The sequence below is a fragment of the Cheilinus undulatus genome, linkage group 12 (genome assembly GCF_018320785.1).
Source record: "Cheilinus undulatus linkage group 12, ASM1832078v1, whole genome shotgun sequence".
NCBI classification, from domain to species: Eukaryota; Metazoa; Chordata; class Actinopteri; order Labriformes; family Labridae; genus Cheilinus; species Cheilinus undulatus.
The window spans coordinates 21,482,187-21,494,178 of NC_054876.1; the positions used below are offsets into that span (position 1 = coordinate 21,482,187).

An 11,992-nucleotide genomic window follows, 5' to 3' on the forward strand; every position below is an offset into this window, starting at 1 on the left:
AATAAATTCTGACAAATAGAACTCAATTAAGGAGAGCATGCTGTAGGATAGCTGGGGTCAGGGAGGCTGCAGTGACCGCAGAGAGGCCACTGGATTCAATTTTACGCACAGCAGCTGCAGCGACGTTTGAAGGAAACAACACTGTCGAAAATATCATTATTATGCAGATTGATCCCTTTCTGTCATATCTTATCCCTTGCTGATGCCTTCATGAAGCAAAATGAATCGTAAGTGCACGCGACTGCAGCACGAAGCGTGAGAACGCGGAGGGAGAGGAAGGAAGATTTACTGAGGACAGAGAGCAGCGAAGGGATTCCTGTAGATAAGAGAGGCTGCGTGCGTGTGTTCACACACTGTCATGGCAAAGGTAAACTTTTTTGGGGGTGTGTGTTGTGTTAGCGATAGAGAAGCCCCAAAACACACAGCCGCGTGGGCATGTCTTTACACTGAAGTGCAATCACGAGAACATTTGGAGAGGTTGATATTTAAAGAGAGGGTCGTTTTTGTTTTGGTTTTAATTGTGATGTCTTCTATGGTGATTTATCATTTTTAGTCTTCTAAAAATAGAAGCGTGAAAATAAGAGCGCAGAAAAAGTGCAAAGGCCTGAGAGGGTCTTGTGGCAACAGAAAAAGTCTTTTAGATGTTAGAATCATTTATTTTGTTTGACCATATGTTTCTGTATTCTTCATAGAAAGCAACTAAGAAGAAATAGCCCTTAGTTTTATTAAATATTTTCTTTTCCCCCAGGCAACTGGAATGGAACTGAATCTGTCCAAGAATGGGATTTCATGTGGAGACTCTGGTAAGTCTTGTTCTCATTGCTCTTTGTGTTACATGTGAGGAAAATTACAGACCTGGCTTCTAAAGCTAGAAAAGAAGGGTGCTGTTCGCTGGATCACAACTGCGTGACATGCATTTGCTTTTAAATGTCAAAATGTGTCCGATAGAGAAAGTGTTGCATCAACGCGCGCGTCATTAACGCGGGCATGCGGAAACACAGGGAAAAGAGACGCAAATAGAGCGTGCAGAATTCAAATGAAAGCAGAGCACAGCGGTTAAAACTTTGTAGCTAAATGAGGCTTTTACGCAGGAATTTATGATTGTGTCCCTGCTATTTTCTGGAGATGATTTCCTGGTGAAATGTTTTGCATTTTGGAAAAGAGAAAACCATCAAATCAGGGACTAAGGAGGGTTGTTTCCACTTTACATGGAACATTTTAAAATGTGTTGTGGAAGGTATTCTTCAAACCTTAATCAGACTAAAGAAAGGCAGTAAAATCCAGACATAAAAATGGAAAATACGCGAAGTTTGAGGGCATTCACACGAGGGAAAAAGGTTAAAAATGCGCTTTAAAGGGGGAACGGTTTTACGCATTGTGAATGCAGCCTCTGCTTTAAAGTTTCATAATTAGAAAAAAATCTAACTTATCTGAGTTGTAAATATGGTGAGGAATATTTGGCTGAAAAATGTCAGACTTGTGATGATTGTGTTTGTTCTATAAAAGGAGAACTTTCAGGTAAATAAAGTTCCAATATGAGGATGTGAGGAAAACTTTTTCTTTATTTTGATAGATATCAAACATTTACAGCTTAATCCCACCTGATTTTATGTTATGAATCCTACAAATGTTTCAACCAGCAGCTGATCAAGAAATAACCAGGAAGTCATTTTAAGAGTATCTTATATTTTACTGTCGTTTTTACGCATCTCTTATAAACGTTTCTCCGTGTTAGTGTGCACATTATTGCTTTATTTATACCTGGACTCCCCCCCACCCCCCACCCCACCCCGGTCAGCTTGTTTGTTGGTTGTCAGGCTGCAGGTCAAACAGGCCTTGGACCGAGCACATAAACCGTCACCATGGAAACAATCAGCTGTGTCCTTCTCCAGTTACGCACCGTGTCCTGTTACATCTCTGCTGCTGCTGTGCCACCTTTAATGTTCTGTCTGCTTTGTTTTTGGGCCCCGTGGTTAATTAGCTCGACTTTGTCAGGGGACAAAAAAAAAAAAAAAAAAAAAAAAAAAAAAAAAGAACATCTCAGGACTGTAGTCCTCTGCGTGTTTGGTGTGAGATTAACGGCGTCCTCGGAGTTTATTTTCACTTCTTGGCGGAAAAATATGAGTGTTTGCTCTGCCACTGGCCTTTAACCTGTCCTGCCGGATGGAAAGGCTTTTTAAGTCATCCATCACACGCAAGTGGCCAACAGAGCGGAGGAGGAGCGGGGCGCGGGCCGAGGAGGATGACTATTTAGATTACCCCCATCTATCAGGCCGAAATATCAGCTGGAGGATAAACTAGGAGGGTCTCCACGGGCTGAAAATCCAGTGATTTTCTTAGAGTCATCCTTCTTGATTTAGTTCTTACCTTCTGTGCTGCTATTTCCACCTTTTAAAGTCTGACTCTCCATTTACTGTATGAGCAACCCACAGCAGTATAAGTGCACCCACTAACCCCAAAGCATGGTGACGATTCGAGTTTCGCAGAGTGCATAGTAAATACCACCTGCTGACACTGTTAGATGATCGTGAAGGTTCTTGGGGTCATATCAACACAATGCTGGTGTTTTAGTTTGCTCCGTTTTTGCCCAAAATCTTTTAAAAACCATTTTACGCACACGTGTCTGCGCCAAGGGGATTAAGAAGATACTTAAGGGACAAACTTATAACAGTGACAGGACATCATGGCGCACACTGGAGCTGCGTAGTGGCAACGCTCTGCATTCTAACAATTGCATCCAGTTTCTTGATATTTTTTGCAGAATAAATGGTGCCTTTTGCGACAGAGCTTCACATGAGCGCCTAACGCTCAGTAGAGCGCTGCGCAGAGGAGAAAAAAAAAACTCTACAAATAAAACTGGAAAAGGCAAAGTGACTGTTAAGAGCTCGCACAATTGTCTGTTGAAAAGGCCTTGGGGAGTTTTCCGGTTGGACGGGGATCTCATGTCAGAAGTCACAGACACACAAAGGCCCAAAACGCTCGAGACTGGCGCCGGTGACAGTCCGGGTCTCAGACGGTGAGGGAGCGTTTTACCTGACACAGGAGGGCCGAACCTCCGCGTGAGGGCAGCTCAGCTGGGCTCAGGATGCAGAGGAGACTCAAAGTGCATTTCTTTGATTACACACTTTCAGCTGTTTTCTGAAGTTGCACAACAATTTTTTTGTAACGAACCTGTAACAGGTCTGTAAACGCGCCATCATGGCGCACGGTGGAACAGCAGAGTGGCAACACTTTGCTTTTAAACTGAAATAACTGAGATTCAATATAATCATCAAGAAGAACAGATTATAAAGATTTATCTTGTAGATGTCTTTTTAAAGCTTGACTTCTTATTTTAGCAGAAAAAGGTCTTGATCCAAAAAAAAAGTCCGCTCTTGGCTTCCCATGATGCGCTAAGATCAGCATAAAGGCATCAACTAAATCATCAGACCTAGACAGCTGCTCAGACTGAGAAATGACATTTTCTTTTACAATTAAAGCGTTTAATCCAGATGATACCTTTCTTTTTTCACGCAAAATCTCCCAAAAAGCCATTTTACGCACTCATGCGTCTGCGCAGGACAAATTAAGAACACTATGCTTAAGGGGCAAACTTGTAACACGTCACTGTCAGGCCGTCATGGCGCACGCTGGAGCTGCATAGTGACAACGCTTTGCATTTTAACATAAAAATAACTGCATCCAGTTTCCCGATATTTATACAGAAGAAATGGTGACTTCTGTGGTGGATCCTCCATAGACTGTAGGGAAAACCGCACAAATGATGCGCTAAAATCATTAGATATCAAATGCGCCATCCGAGCTAGACAAGCGCCGAAACGGAAAAATTACACTTCCTTTTACCACTGAAGCGTTTTGGACCAAATCAGACGTTTGTTTAGGAAAAAAAAAGGCTATTTATTTTGCAGCTGCTGCATTATTGCGACCATACTGCTGTGTAGCTCAAAATGAGAAGAATTGAAAGTCAACATCTGGATGAAGTCAACATCTGGACGACGCTCTGCAGCTCTGCACCAGACACATGCTGCAGTCAGTTCAGAGTATCAGTCCACTTTATCTGCGGGATGTGCCAGTTCTACTGAGACTGCGCGTCACGAATGATAGATTAGAACGCGGCTGGGACACAATCATTAAAAAAAAAAAGAGGTGAATATTTTATTTATTTATTTATAGCCTCTTTCATGTCTTGGTCAGGTGAGAATTTAAAATAGCCTAAATATGGCTGGGTCAAACATTTATAGAGCATTATGCACGCATTCCTAACCCCGGCTGCCTTTGTGCGTCAGTCCGCGCCAGCATCACAGCTCTCAGGAGCTGCACACATGTTATCTGTAGTCTGATCAATAATAAGAGGATTTGCGTTGACAGGTTTGGAGTTAAGTCAGTCCTCTGAGTGCATGTTAAGATTTTATTATTGCATTTGATAGAAAAGTGGACGGTCACGCGGACAGATGTTCTAATTGAAAGATTTGGACTGTTTTTGGTGGACGGTGTTTGCTCTGCAGCACTGAAAGCTCTGATCTGGCTGCTTTTATTAGTCGTGAATGTTTATTTGTGGTGGGACAGTGAGCTGATAGAGCGACAGTTAACAGTGCGGGTCATTCATACACACAATAATCCCCACATCATCGGCCACTTTTCACACAGAGGAAAGAGTAACTGAGCAAGCCTGCGATAGATGGCAAATGTTTATTCAGCTCAACACATATCCGAGATATACATTGGGTGCGCGCGCGCGCGCGCTTTCTGTGTGCATAAGCGCACCCTTCTGCATCGCACTGGGCAAATTTCAAACATGCCTGCACGAATAAAAGGCCTTTTACTCCCAGGCTGCAAAGCGCTGCACTGCGCGCTCCCGAGGAGTGAGAAAAGTGAACAGAGCGCTTTAAAAAATTCCTCTGACTAAAGGTTTAGTCTTGTGTGGGGAAAAGTCAGAAACTGGAGTAGAATAAATAGTAAAAGAATGCGCTAATTCGCATTTCACGCCAGTTAAATTTGCACTGATTTGCATGCGTCAAAACCTGAGATCTAATGATTAATAGCATGATTTTTTAGCCGTTGGAGCTTGACGTCACTGTATCTTGTCTGGGTGGATATTTTCTTGCAGCGGGGAGGCTCAGTGGGTGGGACTGGCTCATTTTAGGGGAGGTTAGATGGGTGGATCTCTGCTATGAGCTTCCCCTTCGGACAGAAGCTTTCCCTGTCATGAACAGAAGAGGAACGCGCACTGGGCCGTCACTGAAGAGAGGAAAGGGAGCAGCTTTTGCTATTTCCGAGTCTTATTTTTTTTTTCCAATCGTGGATGAACAGGTGGAAGTTCTCCCTGCGTGGCTCGTCCTCTCATGTCGTGGTGTGCGTATCTGGCAGCGGACTTTTTTTTGTAGGCTGTTGAGGGGGTGAGAGCGTTGTGCACTCAAGGATTCACCCCGATTCCTCACTGTGTCCGCATCCTTCTCTTCAAGGTGGAATGAATTTGGACAGAATCGCAGAGGGCGTGAGAGCACCGCCGCCCCGCGACGTGGCCCCCGCGTTTCATTTACCGAGAACTTCCAACAGCAGCCGAGAAACTTTAGAGAACTCAAGCAGCGAGTCTTCAGACACAGAGCTGGCAGGTACACAGTCAGAGAGCTTTTAGCGGCTCCACTCTTTCTTCTGAGTACAATAACAGGTTTTTTTAACGTCTCCATAACCACGTTTACGACAGGCAGTCACAGAGGCTTCATATCAGTTTCAAAAAAGCGGAAAATTAGGAGGAAAAAATCTGTTGGTTCCAGAGCCGTTGTGTTGCTGGTGCCTCTTCCAGTGCTGTGTGTTTTGGTGCCAAAAGCGCTTGGGGGGAAAAAAACGTCGAAACGCACTTAAAGCTGCTCTAAGTTTGGTTTGTTTTTGCTCTACGCATCAATAAAACAGAGCGGGAAAAATAGTCCAATTTTGGTGCAGTTACACCCCATTTTTTGTTTATGCTGGCAAGGCGAAACACTTGGCAAGATCCCGATGTCTGTCAGAGAAAAATGTGCACAACAGCCCGGCCTGCTGTCAGAGAATACATCGAAACTAAACCATAAATAATAGGTTTGTGTACCAGTCCACACTAAAAGCATCAGGGTAGGTTTTTGAAATTCTTATTTAGGCGCTTTGTCCCTCAATTTTGCAGCTTTTGTAAAATTCATTTGATTTTTTTATCCTTTTATTGACATTTACAGAGAAAGCCTCCGTTGTTGGCGTTATTTTTGGGGCTGGCATTTGAAAAGTAAGCTGCGGTTTAAAGGTGGTCAACACCCAGAGAGACTATTCCCGTTTCGTCATGAACCTTTGCACGTGTTGACCCCGCAGCTTAACAAGCAGACCTTGTTAGGACAAGAAGAATACAAGATAGCAGAGAGGAGATAAGGGTGGGCAGACCTCGTCGTAAAGAAAGTCATATTGATGTGTCAAAGCACAGCGAGGCACATCTGAGTGTTTGAAATAATCCATGTAAGGTTCCAGACATGTTTGTAAATGTTTGGCTTAATGTGTCACTTCTACTCTGGTGAATATTTCTATGGAAGAAAAATACTGTGAGAGTTATTTATAACTCTGATGTAGCTTATTTACGCTGACAGGCCCTTTCTTTCAGAGCGTTTAAGCTTCATTTTGGCGCATAATTTCTAAAATGTAAATACTTTTAAGTCAAATATTTCCTTTTTTTTCTTGTTTATAATGAAGAGAGCTTAATGGATGGAGATTAAAGGCCTTTTATTCTTATTTATGATCCGCAGAGAAGGAGAGGAGCGCTGAACACAGGAGCGATGACGGCAACGCGGACGATCCCAAGAAGAAGAAGCAGCGGCGGCAGCGGACTCACTTCACCAGCCAGCAGCTGCAGGAGCTGGAAGCGACTTTCCAGAGGAACCGCTACCCGGACATGAGCACCAGGGAGGAGATCGCCGTGTGGACCAACCTGACCGAGGCCAGAGTGCGGGTAAGGGACCGGCAGGCCGTGCGTAAAGTGTGCGTTAAGCGTGCGTAAAGACGGTTAGACACACATAGTGAGCCGTCTTATCAGGGAGAATTCCTATTTTATTTTGTAAATAAAAAAATAAAGTTTGAACTCACATTAAGCCAAAGAATTATACAATCAATACAAGAAAACAGAATTACAAAAATTATTAATGGAGGGGAAATAATAAACAATGTTTCAAGCGTTAAAGAAATTAAATTATTCAAATTGTTGCGCTTAAAATCAGATGCATGCGAACAATCTTTGGTCGCTGATTTTAATACAAAATTGCTCAGTGATTTGCTTAAACACAGACGGTTTAAACGCCATGAAGATGTCTCAAATCTGTCGGAGAATTTCACGCAGCAAAATTAATGCTGATATTCCACCCAGTCAAATGAGAAGCCATTAATTAGTTTTCACTGAATCAAATGCAAATGCAGCTGTGTGGCACGGCTCAGCTCAAAACACTGCAGTGACTGGGAACGTCTCACCAAGTGTGCGATCAAACATTAAGACAAGCTGAAGGAGGGCACAGCTTAGACGCTATCAGATATTAAGTTGCAGTCATCCCTGACTGACAGCTACGCTTCACCACAGCACAAGTCTTCCATTATTAAGCACGTGCGCAATTACCAACAGCGCGCGTTTTTTAATTCTAGCAAACGTGCACTTTTAGAAAACTGATTTCAGTATGGTGGAGGTTTACAGCCTTGTTGGGGTGTATCTGCTGCTAATGGAACCAATGGGAATTAATCTTTGATGACATCATCCCCAATTTGGAGCCGGATTTGTCTCAGAGGAGGAGACAAATGTAGATCAGTGCAACAGTGCGCCTTTGTTTTATTTAAAGTGAATATTTTACTTTGTATTTTGTATTTCTTAATGATAAGAAACTTAGATTTGGGGAGCAGGAACGTAACGTTGATGTTTCAAAAGGGCTCACAGATATAGAAACATTTCCACGCACTGTGAACACGCAGGTTTGCTGCTCCTGTGCGTCAAACATCAAACAAAGCAGTTAGCTTTTCATTAATAGAAGCTAGCGCCTGGTAGACCGCTCCTATCCACCAATAACACTGAAACAGTACACACATATTCAAGAGAACAGGAAAGGGATGGAACGTTTGATTAAAATGTTGGGTTTTTATTTGAGGAGTTTAGCGGAGCTCCTTTAAAATTTGGACAGCCTTACTAAATAAAAACAAAACAAAAGTCCTGAGGAGTTTTTTGATTCATCAAATGATTCTGAGGAGCTGCTTAGTAACATGTTTGGACATTTTTAAGTGTTGGACTTGACCTTTAAATGCCACTTCAAGCTTGACAGATAGCCTATTGAGATATTTATGTAAAGAAATTTGCAGTCGAGCAGTGTGGAATAATGACACTATTTAGCGCAAAACCGTGATATTTAAATGCACTATTTTTTTCTCGGTTTGAAAAAAAAAAAAAAAAAAAAAAAAAAGCCCCCACGAGCGGAGGCGGTGCTCCGCGTGAAAAGCAGCCAGTGTGTTTCAGCTTTCTGTCCCATCGCTCACATTTGTGTGGACAGTCTGTCCGCAGTGCCCTGATCCCTGCTCCGCTCCAAATAGTCTGCGCGAGCCCGCCGGATGAGGCCTTCTGTAAACTGTTTTTACTATGAATTAAAAATGACTCGCTGAGTGCACGCTGACCGACGTCAGTGAGAAAATCCAGGCTGAATTTTTCTGATTCATTGTGTTTTTTTTTTTCTTTTCTGCTGAGTGTTTCAATCGTGTTTTACTCGAGTTGGTTTTATTTTAGACAATCTGAGCCAAACAGACGGGTATGTCTTTAAACAGGCACACGTGCTTTTGACCTGACGTACACATATTTACACTCAGACATTTATCAGCAGTTAATGACAAAAAGTGTTCAACAATATGCCAACTAGTTATGCTGCAATATTTGTTATGTTACTTTACCTTTATTATTTCCTAAATTTAATATTGAATTGGAGATTTTTTTCTCTTTTTTTTTTTTTTTTTTTTTGTTACAGCACATGGATAAATCGTAATTTTGCGACCAAGTTTCTCACAAGCACAGAATATTTGATATTTTAAAAAATTACAAAAAGGTCCACATCCTCGCGCTGAAGCCTGTTTTAGATATCGCAGCAAAACTCTGATAAATATGGTTTCAAAATTCAAAATAATCTTTAAATGATCGAGCATTAAAGGTGTTACACTTACTTTTCGTTGTGCGCAAATGTGTGTTTTTTTAAAGAATTTTGTTTACAGTCCATCTTTGAATTTGTGCAGATTAAAACGACAGTTAACGGATTATGAAGGTTTAGATTAATGCTGCAGAGCAGCTGCTCCTCTGCTCCTGACTCACAGATTTACAGCTGAGGATTTTTTTTTTAAGTTGCATCCCTTCCCTGAAAAGCAAAAGAAAAAAAATGTCATAACAAATCTTGTATACAATCTCAGAATAAGGACTTTGTTCCTGTCAAACAGAGGATACATTTCAATCGGAAAAAGTGTTATTTTCTAGTTTTGTAAGACACGAGCGGATTTTTTTCTGGACATTTGTAAATAAATACTTTTGAGCTCGAGCATGAGGTAAATAAACTTCTAAACTTCTATCTGAAAGCACAATCCAGATCAGTTTTGCTCTGTTTAGGGAATGTTTTAAACAACGTGAGACTTGTGGGAGCATCAGCAGATGTTTTTAAAAGCTGTCCATCAATGACGAAGCTTAGGCTCGCTGTTTTTACAGGTTGGATGCGCCTTCAAGTTACCGATTTTACGCAATCTGAACGTTTCTTTATTATTATTATTATTATTATTATTATTATTATCATTATCATTATTATTATTAAGGTCTGAATAGCTCCCGTTGTGTGTTTTCCATCAGACCGTGAAGGCAGCAGTTAAACACCTGTTGGAAAAATTGAGTCCAAACTAGAATTTACTTTATAATATAGAAAAAAAATGGCGCGTCGTCTTTCATATAAACACACTTTTAAAATGTTTCGTTTTTCTGCTGAAAAACACACTTTCTTTTTCAAATTAAATGTGGCATTTTTTTATTTTATGTAACCTTGTGTCTCGTGCAGGTGTGGTTCAAAAACCGGCGGGCGAAGTGGAGGAAGCGCGAGCGGAACCAGCAGATGGACCTGTGTAAGAACAGCTACCTGCCTCAGTTCAGCGGCCTCATGCAGCCCTACGACGACATGTACCCGGCCTACACCTACAACAACTGGACCAACAAAGGCCTCACCCCGGCGCCGCTCTCCACCAAGAACTTCACCTTCTTCAACTCCATGAGCCCCCTCACCTCACAGTCCATGTTCTCTGCGCCTAACTCCATCTCCTCCATGACCATGGCGTCCGGGATGGGCCACTCCGCCGTGCCGGGCATGCCCACCCCGGGCCTCAACAACATCAGCAACCTGAACGGGATTGGCACTTCCGGGATCAACTCGGCTATGTCGTCGTCCGCGTGTCCGTACGGGCCTCCTGGCTCTCCGTACAGCGTCTATCGGGACACTTGTAACTCCAGCCTGGCCACCCTCAGACTCAAATCCAAACAGCACCCAACTTTTGGATACAGCGGCCTGCAGAGTCCGGGCTCGAGCCTCAACGCGTGTCAGTACAACAGCTGACGGGCCGGCTGTAAGGTCCTCTAAATAGAAATGAATCTATGTGATAAACAGACACGTGCAGAGCTTACAGGCCATCTGCGGACTGAGGGGGGAAATCAAAGACGACTAAACTGGATCAGTTACAAACACCTTTCAAAATAAAAGAAAAAGAAAAATGGATTATGCGGGTTTTACGTGTTTACCAATGAACTTGCACAGCAATCTAAATGTCCAGTTTTGGATTTTTTTTTAATGATGAAGACATGTAACATTGCTGCATTGTAAATATCTAAATGTAAAAATATACAGGCTTAACATGAAAACAGATGATGGGATGTTTTCTTTTGCTTGCTTTGAAGACCAGCTGTGGAGGAGGGCGGGGGCTTTTCGACCAAATCAAGAATCGCAACAAATTCAAATGTGGAGCATTTCATAAATCCAGACTCAATAGAAGAGGAAAGTAACCGAGCCCACATTGTACATATTTTATACTGCTTCTGTGTGCTGTATGTTATCCGCCTGTGCAGGGTGGCCCCTCCTATTCACTGACTTTAATCCTGAAATGTTTGAGATAGAAAACCCCGCATGTTTAACTTGAGTGCAACGTGTTTTGTACGATAATGTAAGACTTTATCAGACTAGAGACTGTATAAGGTGAATCAAAGTCCTCATGTGTTTATGGTTACATGTTTGTTTGAATAAACTCCAGGAAATGAGAGGTTTATTTACGCTATATGTTTTAAGAGGCGTCTTTGTTTCAGCCAGAGTGGTCGTGGTTATTACAAAGAGGGGCAAAAGGATCCGGAGACTGTTAACCTAGGAGGTTTTCATGGTCTATGTCAGAAAAACGAAGATTTTCAAGGGTCTTAGGCAGTGGTTCCTCAGGGCCCCCATACTCTTATCAAAGAGAAGCTAAGCCCCCCAGGACCACTTGAAAAGTACAAATCAGTGCTAACTGTTGTCACTGACAAAATCCCAGCGTAAAAGGCCTGTGTACACAAAATACATATGAATATAAAATATCCATTATTACGGCAGTGTATGAGGGTCATTCCAGACATAAAAAAAGCAATTCAACATTCTCTACTTAGAAAGTTAATTTAGGAGGAAAAAATAGAAATATCTGACCGTGAAAGTCGAAAACGTACGTGAACCAAAACTGTTCATAATGTCTAAAATCAAACCACTGTTTTCAGCTCACTTTCTTGTAAAGTTTTGACTTTAAACTGGTCTCACTTTACGATTTCAAAAACTTTTTTTCTGTTTCTAATGTCAAAATTTAGTACTAAATGTCATTTAGTAAAAATGACACGTTTTGTTTCTTGTAAATTTCCAACTATAAACTCGGAAATTCTTTGTTTTACACGACTTAATAATCTTAAAAAAAATGTTTTTTTTTTAATCAA

At 41.8% G+C, this 11,992-nt stretch overlaps 1 protein-coding gene across 1 annotated transcript; it reads left to right on the plus strand.

Annotated features, from left to right (window-relative positions):
* The first annotated feature begins 757 nt into the window (after positions 1-757).
* Positions 758-11,245, plus strand: pitx1 (paired-like homeodomain 1). Its single transcript, XM_041801733.1, has 4 exons — positions 758-803; positions 5,463-5,612; positions 6,759-6,961; positions 10,059-11,245. The coding sequence occupies exons 1-4, from the start codon at positions 758-760 to the stop codon at positions 10,605-10,607; spliced, it is 948 nt and encodes a 315-aa protein (XP_041657667.1). The 3' UTR covers positions 10,608-11,245.
* Positions 11,246-11,992: the final 747 nt, after the last annotated feature.